The 16,999-nt window shown below is 41.7% G+C and overlaps 1 protein-coding gene across 3 annotated transcripts in view; it reads right to left on the reverse strand.

The window, feature by feature from the left end:
- The window catches only part of ufsp2 (ufm1-specific peptidase 2), a 150,134-nt gene that overhangs the window by 117,012 nt on the left and 16,123 nt on the right, over nt 1–16,999 (reverse strand). For 2 of the 3 annotated variants that reach the window (XM_068029417.1, XM_068029418.1), the window contains one exon: nt 1,742–1,820. In XM_068029417.1, coding sequence (XP_067885518.1) covers nt 1,742–1,820 — 79 coding nt within the window. Of the gene's footprint in view, nt 1–1,741; nt 1,823–16,999 lie in introns of those variants that run through there. The other variant, XM_068029419.1, reaches the window with a different exon arrangement.

The raw sequence follows: 16,999 nt of genomic DNA on the forward strand, positions 1-16,999 counted from the left end.
TCAGAATGTCATTGGTTCAGGCTCCATTCCAGAAACTTGAGCACATGATGTCTATGCCTCTACAGTCCATCATAGATGGATGTAAAAGATCCTTTGGCACCAAAGAAGCGCAGGAGAATTCTTACAGTACCTTGGTCAACATTTATCCTTTAACCAGCATCACTAAAACAAATAATCTGGTCATTTATCTCACTGCTGTTTATGGAACCTTGCTGTGACATATTGGCTTCTGTATTTCCCTACATTACGGTGACTACACCTATGAAGTGCTATTATCATCCTGAGGATGTGAAAGTCATTATATAAGTTTGTTTGTTCTTTGATTAAAAAACCAGAAGGATTCCACAGGATTAGTATCTATTCGCTACCACTAGTGTTTAGTCTGGGAATTATATATTAGGTTCCATAGGTGCACGAGACTCACATATTCTATGTGAAACATATTATCCAGAAAGCAATTTTGAAACTCTGAACTGTGCACCAAGAAAAGAGAATGCTCAGCTGATTCACCCAAAGATGCTAATATATTTTTTAAAATGCTTTTTGAAATGGTATATTAATGCCTTGTGGATTGATTTCAGTTTTCTCAAAAGTATTCAATATGTTGTTCAGCATTTTAGCAATATCTATTTATTTTAGTATGTCACTTTCCTTTTAAAAACAGAAAAAATTACCCTGGATAAACTGGTGTAAATCACTGATTTCCCAGTCCAACAGGAGATGTAATAGGTAAGCAATGTGTCATGATGGAAGCCAATGCTGGACCTGGGATACACAGCAGAAAGCTGTTGTAAAGCCATTTTCACAAGGTTAAAGCATTAGGAGAAAACCAACAAGGTAACAGAGCCTTCGTTATCTGAACATAACTTGCCATTCAAAATAAATAATTTAAACAAAAATGTTTTTGCGCACAACATTGTGTACCGGCACAATACAAATGTTTTTGTATCCCAATCTATGTTGGTTAGGCTTCCAAATCTGGCTTCCTGTGCCACTCAGCCTTTTTGTTCCACTTAAGGTGACAGAGCATGCTGTCATCAAGGTCAAATGTGTTAAAGGAGTTCTGATAAAGGGTCCTCACCCGAACTGTAAACTTGGCTGCTCTCTCCAGAGATACTGACTTACCTGCTGTGTTTGCTGAATTTTCTGTTAAAGGAGTTCAAGATGCTGTTGGCAGCAATTCTGGGTGAGTTGAAATATCAAAGAGAAGAAGTTGGTAGATCAAATGGATATTTCTTGTCCTTGACTTTTTGTTAAACTCTCACAAACCAGACACCTGCTGAATTCCCAACCTCACTTGATTTGCCTTTACTAGAATTGGTCCAGAGCCTTGTCAATCACACAAGGCAAGAATACAGTTCGATGCAACCAAGCAAACAAGTGGCAGGAACAGAACTTACATACAATTATATTGGGGCAATGAAATTGCTAGACTGCCACTCAATTGAAAAGGGCACAAGATCACTGTTGGCAAATGAGATTGCTCAAATGGGAAATTTTAAAAATATACAGTATGTGAACTTGAAATTTTGAAAAATAGCTAGCCCAGAAAGACTGGAATTCCCCAGAACAGCTGGAATTTTGAGTTAAAATAACAAACTTCTTCAGAATTTTAGGACCAAAATCTTAACACTACCAAAGAGGTGTTAAAAGTTCTATATTATTCAATGATGCAAAATATTTCCTTCTGAAAACTAAATATTTAAAATTTCAAAATGGGTCTAATAAGTAATGTACTCACCATCTGTTTTGTTGAGGACTCCACCCAAATTAAGTCCCCCTCTTATTCGAAACAACAAATTTTCTGAATCAAGTGGCAGCTGAAATAAATTGATTGAAACAAAGTATTCTATCTGTCCACAGCAGTAGTTAGTCATAGAGAGATCCAGCATTGAAACAGGCCCTTCGGCCCACCGAGTCTGTGCCAACCAACAACCACTCATTTATACTAATCCTACATTAATCCCATATCCCCTACCACATCCCCACCATTCTCCTACCACCTACCTACACTAGAGGCAATTTATAATGGCCAATTTACCCATCAACCTGCAAGTCTTGGGCTGTGGGAGGAAACCGGAGCACCCGGCGGAAACCCATGCGGTCACAGGGAGAATTTGCAAACTCCTCACAGGCAGTACCCAGAACTGAACCTGGGTCGCTGGAGCTGTGAGGCTGCGGTGCTAACCACTGCGCCGCCCCTCAACATTTTTTATCCAGAGACCACTTAGGCAGGGCTAAAAACCCCGTGGACCACCAATCGGTCCTACCCCACCCGCTTTCACTTGCCACCACCAAAATCTCTTCAGAATAAATTTGCGTGTATTAATTTCTCCATGGATGCTGCCAGACCTGCTGGGTATTTCCAGTACTCTGTGTTTTATTTCTGTGAGTGGTTATTGTCTATATTAAAACTTTCTAATTTTTTTCTCGAATTCGAATCAAACAATTTGGTGGAAACTGGGTGAAGCAAATATGTCCCTTTCAGGACAAAAATAAAGAAAAATGATTGCAGAAAATTTAAATTTAATCAACAAAACAACTTTGGACAGGACAAAGGCAATAGCATGCATTAAAACATTTCAAAGGAAAAATACAATATACTTAAGTAATATACAAGTATATCACACTTTAAGAGAATAACTTCTATAGCATGAATCTCCAGGAAGAATCTTCTGTAAATTACTTACTTGTGAATGTCGCTTTCTGTAATTATGACCCATTGGAACAGCAGAGCAGTTAGCAAATTCAATAATTTCATATATTTGCCAAAGTTTCCACAAGTCATGGCCATTATTATTATTCAGAAAACAGGCTACATGCCATCACCAAGTTTGAAAAGAATGAAAATGAAGATGTAGTAAATCAGGAAGTCAGGTGACTTATAAAACTTATAAAAGCTAGAAAATTGTAGGAGGAAGGAATGACTAAGGGAGGTAAGCAGTTCTGCAATTCTGAGGCTTACTATAGGAAGCTATGCAGTAGGTCCAGATTTCAACATAATTGCGAACAAAACCATGTAGAATGGCATATTTGGAGCTTGAAAGGGACAAAGGGGAAATTTTCAGAGAAATGCAGAGAATAGTACTAACAGAGGAATACTAATGATAGTCGTCTTCTTCTCCTCTTCTTTGGCCTCCTTATCTCGAGAGACAATGGATAAGTGCCTGGAGGTGGTCAGTGGTTTGTGAAGCAGCGCCTGGGGTGGCTATAAAGGCCAATTCTAGAGTGACAGGCTCTTCCACAGGTGCTGCAGAGAAATTTGTTTGTCGGGGCTGTTACACAGTTGGCTCTCCCCTTGCGCCTCTGTCTTTTTTCCTGCCAACTACTAATTCTCTTCGACTCGCCACACTTCAGCCCCGTCTTTATGGCTGCCCGCCAGCTCTGGCGAACGCTGGCAACTGACTCCCACGACTTGTGATCAATGTCACAGGATTTCATGTTGCGTTTGCAGACGTCTTTAAAGCAGAGACATGGACGGCCGGTGGGTCTGATACCAGCGGCGAGCTCGCTGTACAATGTGTCTTTGGGGATCCTGCCATCTTCCATGCGGCTCACATGGCCAAGCCATCTCAAGCGCCGCTGACTCAGTAGTGTGTATAAGCTGGGGATGCTGGCCACCTCGAGGACTTCTGTGTTGGAGATACGGTCCTGCCACCTGATGCCAAGTATTCTCCGGAGGCAGCGAAGATGGAATGAATTGAGACGTCGCTCTTGGCTGACATACGTTGTCCAGGCCTCACTGCCATAGAGCAAGGTACTGAGGACACAGGCCTGATACACTCGGACTTTTGTGTTCCGTGTCAGTGCGCCATTTTCCCACACTCTCTTGGCCAGTCTGGACATAGCAATGGAAGCCTTTCCCATGCGCTTGTTGATTTCTGCATCTGGAGACAGGTTACTGGTGATAGTTGAGCCTAGGCAGGTGAACTCTTGAACCACTTCCAGAGCGTGGTCGCCAATATTGATGGATGGAGCATTTCTGAGGTCCTGTCCCATGATGTTCGTTTTCTTGAGGCTGATGGTTAGGCCAAATTCATTGCATGCAGCCGCAAACCTGTCGATGAGACTCTGCAGGCACTCTTCAGTGTGAGATGTTAAAGCAGCATCGTCAGCAAAGAGGAGTTCTCTGATGAGGACTTTCCGTACTTTGGACTTCGCTCTTAGACGGGCAAGGTTGAACAACCTGCCCCCTGATCTTGTGTGGAGGAAAATTCCTTCTTCAGAGGACTTGAACGCATGTGAAAGCAGCAGGGAGAAGAAAATCCCAAAAAGTGTGGGTGCGAGAAGACAGCCCTGTTTCATGCCACTCAGGATAGGAAAGGGGTCTGATGAGGAGCCACCATGTTGAATTGTGCCTTTCATATCGTCATGGAATGAGGTGATGATACTTAGTAGCTTTGGTGGGCATCCAATCTTTTCTAGTAGTCTGAAAAGACCACGTCTGCTGACAAGGTCAAAGGCTTTGGTGAGATCAATGAATGCAATGTAGAGGGGCATCTGTTCTTTGCAGCATTTCTCCTGTATCTGACGAAGGGAGAACAGCATGTCAACGGTCGATCTCTCTGCACGAAAACCACACTGTGCCTCAGGGTAGACGCGCTCGGCCAGCTTCTGGAGCCTGTTTAGAGCGACTTGAGCAAAGACTTTCCCCACTATGCTGAGCAGGGAGATTCCACGGTAGTTGTTGCAGTCACCGCGGTCACCTTTGTTTTTATAGAGGGTGATGATATTGGCATCGCGCATGTCCTGGGGTGCTGCTCCCTCGTCCCAGCACAGGCATAGCAGTTCATGTAGTGCTGAGAGTATAGCAGGCTTGGCACTCTTGATTATTTCAGGGGTAATGCTGTCCTTCCCAGGGGCTTTTCCGCTGGCTAGAGAATCAATGGCATCACTGAGTTCCGATTTGGTTGGCTGTCTGTCCAGCTCATCCATGACTGGTAGAGGCTGGGCTGCATTGAGGGCAGTCTCAGTGACAACATTCTCCCTGGAGTACAGTTCTAGGTAGTATGGATAAAATAGAGGAAAGCTACGGCATAGAGAGATTGGTGACTAGAAATGCACAGGTGATTGCTTCTTGAGTGACATACTTTTTTTCTTGTTATTTGTCCAAGAGTGGACATTTGTCTGGAATTGACATCTGGAGATATGGATTGAAATCTGCATTTACAGGGAATTGACACTTGATGTTGAGGGAAACTGAAGTGTTTGACATTAATGACAAAAGCAAGATTCTTGGAAGCGGCTTTGACCATGGTTTCCAATTGAAATCAGAGGAGATAGTGCAGACAAAAATATATTTAACTGAGGGAGGGCTAAGGGCGGTGCCTTCAAAGTTGGTGGTTTTAACTTGCGACCAGAGCTTCATTTACACGCAGTTTTCATGATGAGCTGCAGGCACATATCCCAGCATTATTGATACAGCTCGCTAGTTGGGGCAGGTGGGAAGTCAGCCTGCTCCTACAAAGGGTTGACAGTTCAAGCTGGAGGCTGGGTAATCCCACGGGGGCCCTCATGCCAGAGATTTTTTTTTGTGGACCCAGGAGGTGCACTTCCGCTCTTCTGACCCCATAAAGGTAAAAGTTAAAAGGAAACTTCAGCACATGTTTAGGCCACTCACTTAGAATCATAGAATGATGCAACAGATAAGGAGGCCACTCAGCCCATCATGCCTGTGCTGACTCTTTCCCCAGAGCCAACAATTTTTTCCCCCCCTTCTAAGTGTTTATACAATTCCCTTCTGAAAGTTACTATTGAATCTGCTGCCACCATCTTTTCAAGTGGTGCATTCTAGAACACAAAACTCGCTATTGTTAAAAAAAAATTTCTCTGACTCATTTGCCATCACCTTGAATCTGTGTCCTCTGGTTACCATTCCTGCTGCCACTGGAAACAGTTTCTCCTTCATTTACTCAATCAAGAACATACATGATTGTAAACATCTCAAATTTCATGCATCCCCTTTAAAATTGTGTTATTTCATTCATATTGTCGCTCCTCATTCTTCCTACCAAAGCGTATCACTTCACACTTCTGTAATCAGACCCACGCTTCCTTTGACTACCCTTTATCATTCACATATTTATAAATAACTTTAGGGTTCCCTTTTATGTCAGCTGCTAATCTATTCTCATACTTTCTCTTTGCCCCCCTTATGGTGTTTTTTTAGATCTGTTCTGTACTTCCTATCTTCAGCTTAGTTCTCTCCTGTATTATATACCTTATTTTTGTCCGTCAAAGTTATAATTGTGATCCTATATATCTCAGGATCCAATCTAAGATGTTGCTGCCAGTAAAAAGAACAGTAAGTGACCTGATGCCATGTATAGACCGTCACTGTCACATTTACACCAGACAGGGACATTTAAAATTAGCCCCATGAAGTTTTGGCCTTTTGGACAGAACTACATTAATATCTAATTCTTATTATCTAAAAATGTTGCATTTACACACATGCCCTGTCTAGAAAACCTTACTTCCTGTTCTCATGTATTGTTTTCAGATTTTTGTGTCAACTTTTCCGCTTGTTACTTCATGCGGCCATGTTAAATACGTATTCCTGGTCACTGGGTGGCTGCTGTTTTTGTAATGTTCCATGTACTAACATGCTCTGTTCACTCGATAGCCATACACTGTTCTTGAAGATTTTCAGGGACTCTGGCCACAATTTTTGTAAAACTTATATTTTAAATTTTTATCTTTTAACAACTTTATTTTTTTTCCAGGTTCTATTACCCCACCATCTCCCAGGCTAAATTTTCAGTTGTTTAAGCCTTACTGCTTTCAAGACTGGCACCATTTCTGGTCACAGAGGGCAATAAAAACTTAATTGCTCTTTGGGATGCTTGTAACTTTCTCACTCCAAGCCATAGTAACATGCATTTACGTACTTCTCATAGCAAAATGCAACTCCAGTTTTGAAAACTTTTATATCGACACTTCCATGGTCAGCATTCTTCAAAACCTTCTTTTCTGTGCCTTCTGACCTTCAAATTAGCCATCCAGCACATTTTTCCTCTTTATTTACAGTGCTAAAATTAAGACTCTTCAGTGTTGTCAAATATGTTAGTCACTACACGTGAAAAATTGGGAATTCAGATGTGGCAAATTGCACATTAGATTAGCAGGGGCACATGAACATGGGCTTCCGACAATTATTTCGATAAATGGTTGCCACAAAACTGGAGCACAGCCACACACTCCAGTGACTACAAATAAGTAAAACATTTAAATTAACTCCCTACAAAATAAAAAGTGATGTTAGCAAAGGGAAGCAGCAGATTAGTGAGTAGCTAGTGAGTCTTAAGTCTTAATTTAATTTTGAGTCTTAATTTATTTAAGTCTTAAGTTTATTTTTGTTAAGTCAGTTAATAATCTGTTAAATAGAGGCATGACAGGGCATCTCAGTCCTGTGGAGTGCACATCCTGTCTCTTATGGGAACTCCAGGACACTTCGAGTCCTGGACAACTACATGTGCAGGAAGTGTCGTGAGCTGCAGCAGCTCGAGCTCCAAGTTTTAGAGCTCGAGCAGCAGCTGGCATCACTGCAGTGCACCTGTGAGGTTCAGAGTTTCATGGAAAGCATGTTTCTGGATGTGATCACCCACAGCTTAAGGGTGCGCAGGCAGAGAGAGAATGGGTACCGCCAGGCAGTCAAGGCAGTCCATACAGCGCATCTTGCTCTCCAACCAGTATTCAGTTCTGAATACAGATGAGAGCACGTTTCCTCTGGGAAGTACAGGAAGTGTCAAGTCCACAGCAGCACGGCTGACTCAGCTGTACTGGGGGAGGCAGGGGGTGGTGGGAGGACGATTGGGAAAGTAATAGTGATAGGAGAAAAGGCAGGCATTTCTGCAGCCACAGGTGTGAATCTAGGATGGTTCATTGCCTCCCTGGTGCCAGGGTCATGGAAGTCACTGAGCGGCTACAGTGCACTCTGTGTGGGGGGGGGGGGGGGGGGGGGGGTGGGAAAAGGTGAACAGCCAGCGGTCACGGTCCATATCAATACCAATGACCTAAACAGAAAAAGAAGGTTCTACTGACAAAATTTAGGGAGCTAGGAAAGAAACTAGCAAGCAGAAACGCCTGTCTGCTCCCTTAACGACTCTATGACTATTGCTTTCCTAATCTTTTTCCTGCCATCCACCCCCCTACAGCTGAGCCAGTCATAGTGCAGTACACTTGGCACTTGCTGCACTCCTGGTGTCATCGCTAGTGAGTAGAGAGACAAGAGAATGGAGATGAAGAATGCCTGGCTGGGGAGATGGTACAGGAGGGAGGGTTTCAGATTCCCTGGGACATTGGGGCTAGATCTGGAGGAGATCAGGGCTGTACAGGCCAGATGGGTTGCACCTGAACAGAGCCGGGACCAATGTCCTTGCTAGTTTGCTAATGCTATTGGGGAGGGTTTAAACTAACTTGGCATGGGTTGGGAACCAGGAGGTAACATTAGAGACGGAAAACAAGATGTACAAAGAATTGGGGGAGAGAAATAGCATTACAGTAAGAAAGATATTAGGTGGGATGAAAGTAAGAGGGAATGCAATAGGTCTAAAGTAGGTTTTCAGTGCCTAAATGTGAGTGTGATAAATAAGGTCGGTGAGCTACAGGCACAGGTAGCCACATAGTAGTATGATGTTGTGGCAACAGTGGAGGTCTGGCTCAAAAAGGTCAGGACTGGGTACGAAATGTTCCTGGATACAAGGTGTTCAGGAAAGATGTTGGTTAAGGATAATATTACAATGCTGGAGAGAGAGGATATCCTCGAGGGGTCAATGACAGAACCTATTTGGTTAAAGAAACAGAGATACCATTACACTACTGGGTGTATTTCATAGTCTTCCAACCACTGGGAAAGATATAGAGGAACAAATTTGCAAGGAAAGGTGCAAAAGCTATAGTTATAATTGAAGGGACTTTATCCTAATAAAGACTGGGATAGTAACAGCGTAAAGATCAGAGAGGGGAAAGAGTTTCTAAAGTGTGTTCAGGAGAATTTTCTATATCAGTATGCTTCCAGCCCAACAAGGAAGGAAACATTGCTGGATCTGGTTCCAGGGAATGAGCTGGGACAAGTGGATTAAGTGTCAGTAGGGGAACGTTTAGGAAACAGTGATCATTGTATCATGGTTTAGGTTAAGTACGGCAAAGGACGAAGAGCAATCCTGAGTAAAAATAATTAATTGGAGCAAGGCAAATTTTAATGGGCTGCAAATGGATCTGGCCCAAGTAAATTGGAATCAAAGACTGGCAGGCAAAACTATAATTGAACAATGGGCCGCCATTAAAAGAGGAGATAGTTTGGGTGTAAGCAAGATACATTTCCAAGAGAGGGAACGGTAGAGCTCCCTGGATGATGATAGAGATAGAAAGTAAGATGAAGCAGAGAAAAGGTGCATATGACAGATCTCAGGCTGTTGTTACAAGTGAGAACCAGGCTGAATATAGAAAATTCAGAGGGGAAGGGGAAAAAAGAAATAAGAGCAGCAAGGAAAGAATATGAGAAGCGAATAGCAGCCAACATAAAAGGAATCCAAATGTCTTCGATATGCATATAAATAGTAAAAGGATGGTAAAAGGAGTAGGGCTGATTAGGGACCAAAAAGGGAATTTATGCTTGGAGGCAGAGAGCATGGCTGAGATACCAAATGACTAATTTGTACCTGTCTTTACCAACAAAGAAGATTCTGCTGAAGTCGTAGTGAAGGAGGTGGTAGTTGAGACACTGGATGGACTAAAAATTGATAAAGAGGAGGCTGGTTGTACTTAAAGTTGATAAGTCACCAAGATCGGATGGGATGCATCCGAGGAAACTGAGGGAAGTTAAGGGTGGAAACTGTGGAGATACTGGCCATAATCTTCCAATCCTCCTTAGATACAGGGTGGCGCCAGCAGACAATTTTAATATTCACGAGGACATAGGCTGGTGGAATGGGCAGACAAATGGCAGATTAAATTTAATGCAAAGAAGTATGAAGTGATACATTTTCGTAGGAAGAATGAGGAAAGGCAAAATAAAATAAAGGATACAATTCTAAACTGGATCTAGGAGCAGAGGGACCTGAGGGTATAAGTGCACAAGTCATTGAAGGTGACAGGGAAGGTCAAGAAAGTGGTTAATAAGGCATATGGGATCCTGGACTTCAGAGAGGCATACAGTACAAAAGCAAGAAAGTTATGGTGAACCAATACCAAAAGCAAAATACTGTAGACGCTGGAAATCTGAATCAAATACTGAAAATGCTAGAAATACCCAGCAGATCAGACAGCATCTGTGAAAAAGAGCTAGCATTTCAGGTCAGTTCTGATGAAAAGTCACAGACCTGAAATGTTAGCTCTGTTTTTCTATCTACAGATATTGCCTGACCTGAAGTTATGGCGAACCTTTATGAAACACTGGTCTGGCTTCGATTGGAATATTGTGTCCAATTCTGGGCACCACACTTTTTCAAGAAAGTGAAGGCACTGGAAAGGGTGCAGTAAAGATTTACGACAATGGTTCCGGGGGTGAGAGATTTCTGTTACAAGGACAGATTAGGGAGGCCGGGGCTGTTCTCCTTAGAGAAGAGATTTGATAGAGGTATTCAAAACTATGACGGGTCTGGACGGAGACAATAGGGTGAAACTGTTCCCATTGGCGGAAGGGTCGAGAATCAAAGGACATCAATTTAAGGTGAAGGGAAAAAAGGAACGGCGACATGAGAAACAGCTTTAAGAAGCAAGTGGATAGGAATAGGAATGCACTGTCTGAGAGTGTGGTGGAGGCAGATTCATTCGTGGCTTTCAAAAGGGAATTAGATAATTATCTGAACAGAAAAAATTTGCAGGATCCCAGGGAAAACGCAGGTGAGTGGGAAGAACTGAGCAGCTCGTACACAGAGCTGGCACAGACAAACAGGCCAAATGGCCTTTCTTCTTTGCTGTAGCCATTCTATGATTGTGTTCCAAAACAAAAAAAAACTGAGTTTCAAGGCAAACTCACCACAGATTAAACAGTGCCCTCAGTGCTCTGCTGTATATCCAAGTGTAACTCTCTAGGTAAGGAAATTGTCCACACCTGCACCATGCAGCTGGCAAGTGATCCCAAGGCAGGGTGACATCTGAACAGAGCGAGTGAGTCTGAAAAGTGTTTTTTCATGTATCCCCAATTCTTGCGCCCACAATGGCTACCAGTCTCAAGTTGTCCATCAGCTCCATGAAAGAACATTTACCTTATCCACATGCACATCACCTTTTTTTTGTGTGTTTGTTAGTAAAATGGCAAGAGGAAAGGCAGAGCATGCATCTGTTTTCTGATAGTTCTGTGTGGTTTATTTCCTTGATTACTGCTTATTAGTTAGCTGCAAAAATAGTGAACACAGATGAAAACACCATGGAAATATCAATAATGTTGTATGGAGAAGGCAGTTCAACCAATTGAATAACTACTCCAAGCCAGCAAAAATCAACTCCAGCAAGCAACTACAACAGGGTACTTCATGGCAAAGTGCAAACACCACTCAATGCATTCTGTATGGAGAACAGGGACATGCCTGGCACGTCTCATGAAAGAAAAATGATTGAACAGATTTGCAAATGTATACATTTTCCACAAGAAAACAGGAAACAGCAACAGTTTCTGTGAATAGTTCTGGAACCTGACCGATTGACACACTGAGCTGAAAGCATCCAGGGTCGATATTGGGTGTTGAATAGGAAATTCAGTATATCGACAAAGAAAAGTGAAGAGAAAGCCGAATATGGCGGAAAACATGGAGGAGCAGTTCGAACACATGCATTCAAATTTTAACAGTAAATTTCCATCTGATTCGCAGAAGAGTGCCGAAATTTATTGACTGAAGTCAACTTTTAATCAGCAGAAAATAGTTCTAAATTGATTTGTCATCTTTAGAGCATAACTTTGGTAAGATACTTCGTGGATTCTGGTGCAAAGAAAGAAACCTTTATCTGATGGAGAGGTAGTGAAGAGAGATTATGAGACACTCGTGGATACTTTACTGGACAGCCATGAACTGAAAATCAGAAACAGCATTGTGCAGAGAATTCGAGAGCTACAAGTGAGTCATCTGGCAGTTTGTCATCATTTTCTAGATTTCGCGAGAAACATCAAATCTCAGTTGACATCCAAGTTGAAAAATTCTCTTCCATCCTCACTTGTACTGGATGAATCTTGAGATACTCATGGTACTGCCGAGTTAAATGTTCTGGGTAGCATTTGTTCTGCAAGACTTTCAACCAAGAAAAGATCATGGGTGCTTACAAGACTGAAATTCACGCACGGATTTCCCATATTTGGACTGCTGTGAAAGTTGTCACCGAAAGGTTCGAGTTGAATCTGTACAGTTTGTTAGTTCCCACTGATGGCACATCAGTACACTGCGCATCCTTGATTTTCAATGCTCCACCACTGGTGGCCATGCCTTCAGCTGTCTAGACCCTAAGCAGTCAAATTCCTTCCCTAAACCTTTCTGCCTCTCTCTCTGTCTTTAAGATGTTTCTTAAAGCCTAACTATGACCACATCTGTCCTAATATTGCTGTGTCAAATTTTGTTTAATAATGCTCCTATGAAGCACCATAGGAAATTTTACAGGTGCTCTAAATATGTTATTGTTGCATCCGTCAGGATTGGTCTAAATTCTAACTTTGAAACACTGCTGAAAAAGTCTGAGTGAAATCAGAAGCTCACAGCAATCGCTGATCTCCAATTTATAACTCACCAGGACAGCCTTTGTGCCCAGATGACAGTTGATGATTCATTTAAAAATGTAATAGAAATTATTGTAAACATAATCATTTCATATGATCAATGTGCAAAATTATCAACAGTTTCGCCAGCTGCTGAAAGAGACTTGTACCCTGTAAGAAATGGTGGTCTAACGGCCTTATAAAATCATAAGAAATTTAACATTAAAAAAAAGAGCTCTTTTTGGTTAAAAGTCCCCCCACTTGTTAGCCATGATGAATAAGATTTGTGCAATAGGGGCCGTTATCTGGTCAAGTACATAACATAGACACAGGTCTTTAACTAAGTCTGATAAGAGGTACAGAGGAGTCATAACCCGCATCTCTAAACACTCCCTTTGGCCCTGCACCAACTGTTGGGTCATTTAACCTCTCCTGTCTTCCACCCTTTCACAGACTTTCCTTTTTGTTCTTTTCTCGCCCACCCCCATTTCACTTGGTTAAAACGTATTACAATTCTAAGTTTTCCCAGTTCTGATAAATGGTTATTGACCTGAAATGTTAACTCTCTCTCCACAGATGCTGCCTGACCTGCTGAGTATTGCCAACATCCTGTTTTTATCACAGATTTCCAGCATTCACAGTATTTTGCTTTTGTACCGAAACAAGCTGAAAGTAACAGATTGTCCTTAAGAAAGATCAGCAAAGATGATTTCATGGGACTGGAGCCAGGTTGGGAGGAATCTGCCTTGAGCATCTATTCCCCGGTAATTGATCAAATGAGTAAAGGTAATTAAACGAATGATTGATGCAAGATAGTCACTGCCCCTAAAATAAGATAGAAAATGGGCAGTCGAGAAGGGAGGGCAGGCAGACGAAGGGATGCTCCCCAGGCGCATGCTTGTTTCAGCTGAATCTCGAAATGGATCCATGCTAGCGTCGGCTTAACACAACAGCCAGTTTGAGACACAACGGCAGACAGCGTCGACATCACCACAGGCTACAAAGATTAGAATGTTCTTCCCCGACATCCATCTGTCCAATCCGGGACTGGCAAACCCTCACTGTTAAGGGCCGTATGTCTACTTACTATGAAATTGAACTATCACCTCTCAATAAACCATTTGTAACTCCTCCAACTCTTTTGCATAATCTGTGACCCTTGGGATCAAATCTTAGTGGTGTCAGGAGTGGTATTCACCAGAAGCGAGAGTCAGATAGATCTTATTTTGTGAGAAACAGACTTGGATGAAAGAGAGTTTACACGTGTGATCATCACTGGGACTGGGTAGGAAAACTTGAGGGAGTGTACCCTCAAGTGTAATGAAGTGATTGGACACCTAACACGGCTGACTGGAATAAAAACAAAAAGTTCTGGAAATACTTGGCAGGTCTGGCAGCATCTGTGGAGACAGAAACAGAGTTAACATTTCAGGTCTGTGACCTTTCATCAGAACTGTTCAACTGAGTATTTCCAGCACATTGTTTTTATTTCAGATTTCCAGCAGCCACAGTATTTTGCTTTTATTTTATATGGCTGACTGGAAATTGTCCGTCAGGGACAAGGAGTTTGAGAAACGGTCTGCCAGTGACTTAGACTCATTTATTGCGAGCCTGGATAAGGGCTCGTACACAAAAGCAGTCGATTGAGTCCAGGGTCAGATAACCCTGGACAGGTTTAAAATGGGTAAAAGGCGTCCACTGGAGAACGTGATCCATTTGTGCGCACAGCACAGTGACTTGAGTGAGGAAAAGCTCCAGGAAGAGAAGGAGCTGTTAAATGAACTTTTTTTATGAACTGTTGGGTCAGCTGAGGCAGGGTGATGCTGTGGTCTCAGCTGCAACTGCGTGGGTGACAGAATGGGACAGTGTATCTGGGATGATACAAATGAGCTGCTGAGATGACAGTTCAAAAGGTTAAAGATATCTAAAGTTGAAACCATCACAAAAGCTGATCTAACATACTGCCAGCTTCTGTGCTGAGAAAAATGAAAGATGAAAATTACCAAAAGAAAGAAATTACTGTGTCTTTTTTTTGTCTGAAGTCTGTCTTTAAAAGGGTGTGTGATTTTTTTGATTGTAGCGCCACCCATCATCTATGTATAGAGCTAGAAGTCGTTCAACACTTTGGTAGTCTTGTCTTTAATATAAATTGGTATATAGTATACAGGTATGTTCCATGTACATTCCTTACTTGTCTTCTCTCTCTCTATATGTATATTGTGGATTTTTGAGAGAAGCCGGAGTCACGTTTTTGGTTTGAACAGGTTGCACAAAAAGCATTTTGGCACTTTGAGTTCATAACCCCTTACAGAGATCAATATTTCTAAGTTGCATGAAAGTGTGACTGTGATTGTTGAGTGTGTTCATTTCAATTTAAGAATGTGCATTTAGAATTAGGCTTAAAAAAAACGAAATTACATTTTAAGTTAAAGATGCTGGTGTGGATTTATTTTGACTAAAATTTACTTGTGCAACTTTGAAAGGCACCAAAGAATTTGTTTTATAAAAGATAAGCTTCAGCCTTGATGCCTTGTTTGCTAGGGTGTCTGATAGAAATTCAATTTGAACTTTCCAAAACACTTTGCTTTAATTGGACTAGAGTTAAAAAAAAACTGCTATTACTTTACACAGTTTAACTTAAAGCTGCATGGTCTTACTGACAGTGTTTCTAAATGAGTTTGTCACAAACATCAGGGATTGAAAAATAGGTGAGAGAAAAAAAGTTTAAAAGTTTCGAAATAATTGGAGTTCAATCTTAAAATGCTGTCTTCCCTGATGAGAGTGTTATTTTGAATTTAATATTGTTACTAATGATTTGTGTTTTTAATTATTAGGGATAAAATTTGTGCAAGTTTAAAAAGATATCAAGACTTGAAAAAAAAAAGCTTAAAATGGAGCTTGGTTCTTACTCGATTATGAATGTTTAGAAAAAATTTGTGAAGTGACACAATTGTGTGCATCTGGGAATTTTTATTTTATTCATTCATGGGATGTGGGGGTCACTGGCCAGGCCAGCATTTGTTGCCCATCCCTAATTGTCCTTGAGAAGGTGGTGGTGAGCTGCCTTCTTGAACCGCTGCAGTCCATGTGGGGTAGATACACCCACAGTATCCTTTTTATTGACTTTGTAGCGGTTAGGTACAACTGAGTGGCTTGCTTGGCCATTTCTGAGGGCATGTAAGAGTTAACCACATTGCTGTGGGTCTGGAGTCACATGTAGGCCAGAAAAGGTAAGGACAGCAGATTTCCTTCCCTAAAGGACATTTGAAACCAGATGGGTTTTTACAACAATCGACAATGGTTTCATGGCCATCATTAGACTAGTTTTTAATTCCAGATTTATTATCCACTTTCTGCTGTGGTGGGATGCGGATAATGTTTTGTTCTGCCCTCTCGCAAACAAGCAGAGAAGGTAACCCTTTATGCTGACAGGTATTGCTTTTTAGTTCACCACAAGTTTTGCACTGATGAAGGCAAATTTATATATTGGGAATTAAGTTTTATTTTTCTAAAATGAGATATGATTGGACAAATTAACACATTATACTCTTAGGCATAGACACAATGGATTCTTTGTTTTTTCTTCTAAACAGGTGACCGTGGTTTCCAGGTCCATGTGAATACTAATAAAGATATTAAATCTCTTGCTGCTCTAAGAATTTAAGAGCTTATCTGCAGTCACCATAGAAACACAGAAACTTACAGCATAGAAGGAGGCCATTCACCACATCGTGTCCACGCCATACAACAAGTAGCCATCCAGCCTAATTCCATTTTCCAGCTCTTGTCCGTCGCCTTCAAGTGCATATCAACAAAGTTTTTAAATGTTGAGGGTTTATGCCTCTACCACCCTTCCAGGCAATGTTCCAGATCCCCACTACCCTCCAGGTGAAAGAATTTCTTCTCAAATCCATTCTAAACCTCCTACTTCTTACCCTAAAATCTGTGTCCCTGATTATGGACCCTTTGACAAAGAGGAATAGGGCCTTCCTATCCACTCTATCTAGTCCCCTCACAATTTTATACACTTCAATTAGGTCTCCCCCCAGCCTCCTCCATTCCAAAGAAAGCAACTCATTGTAATATTCTGATTCCATTAAGTCTAATAACAGAATATTTGAGAGATTGAGAGTTACAGGAATAGGAGTTTATTTACACACGTCTGACTTCTATGGCTTCCAGTTTCACTCTACACAAGGTTCTGAGCAAGTTCAGTTACATTACTTCCTGTGATGACACTCACAGACTATTTACATATTTTGCCCAGTAACAACCCATATTATTATAAATCTCCCCCCAGGTCTCTTGACCACT

Source organism: Heterodontus francisci, chromosome 4 (genome assembly GCF_036365525.1).
Source record: "Heterodontus francisci isolate sHetFra1 chromosome 4, sHetFra1.hap1, whole genome shotgun sequence".
NCBI classification, from domain to species: Eukaryota; Metazoa; Chordata; class Chondrichthyes; order Heterodontiformes; family Heterodontidae; genus Heterodontus; species Heterodontus francisci.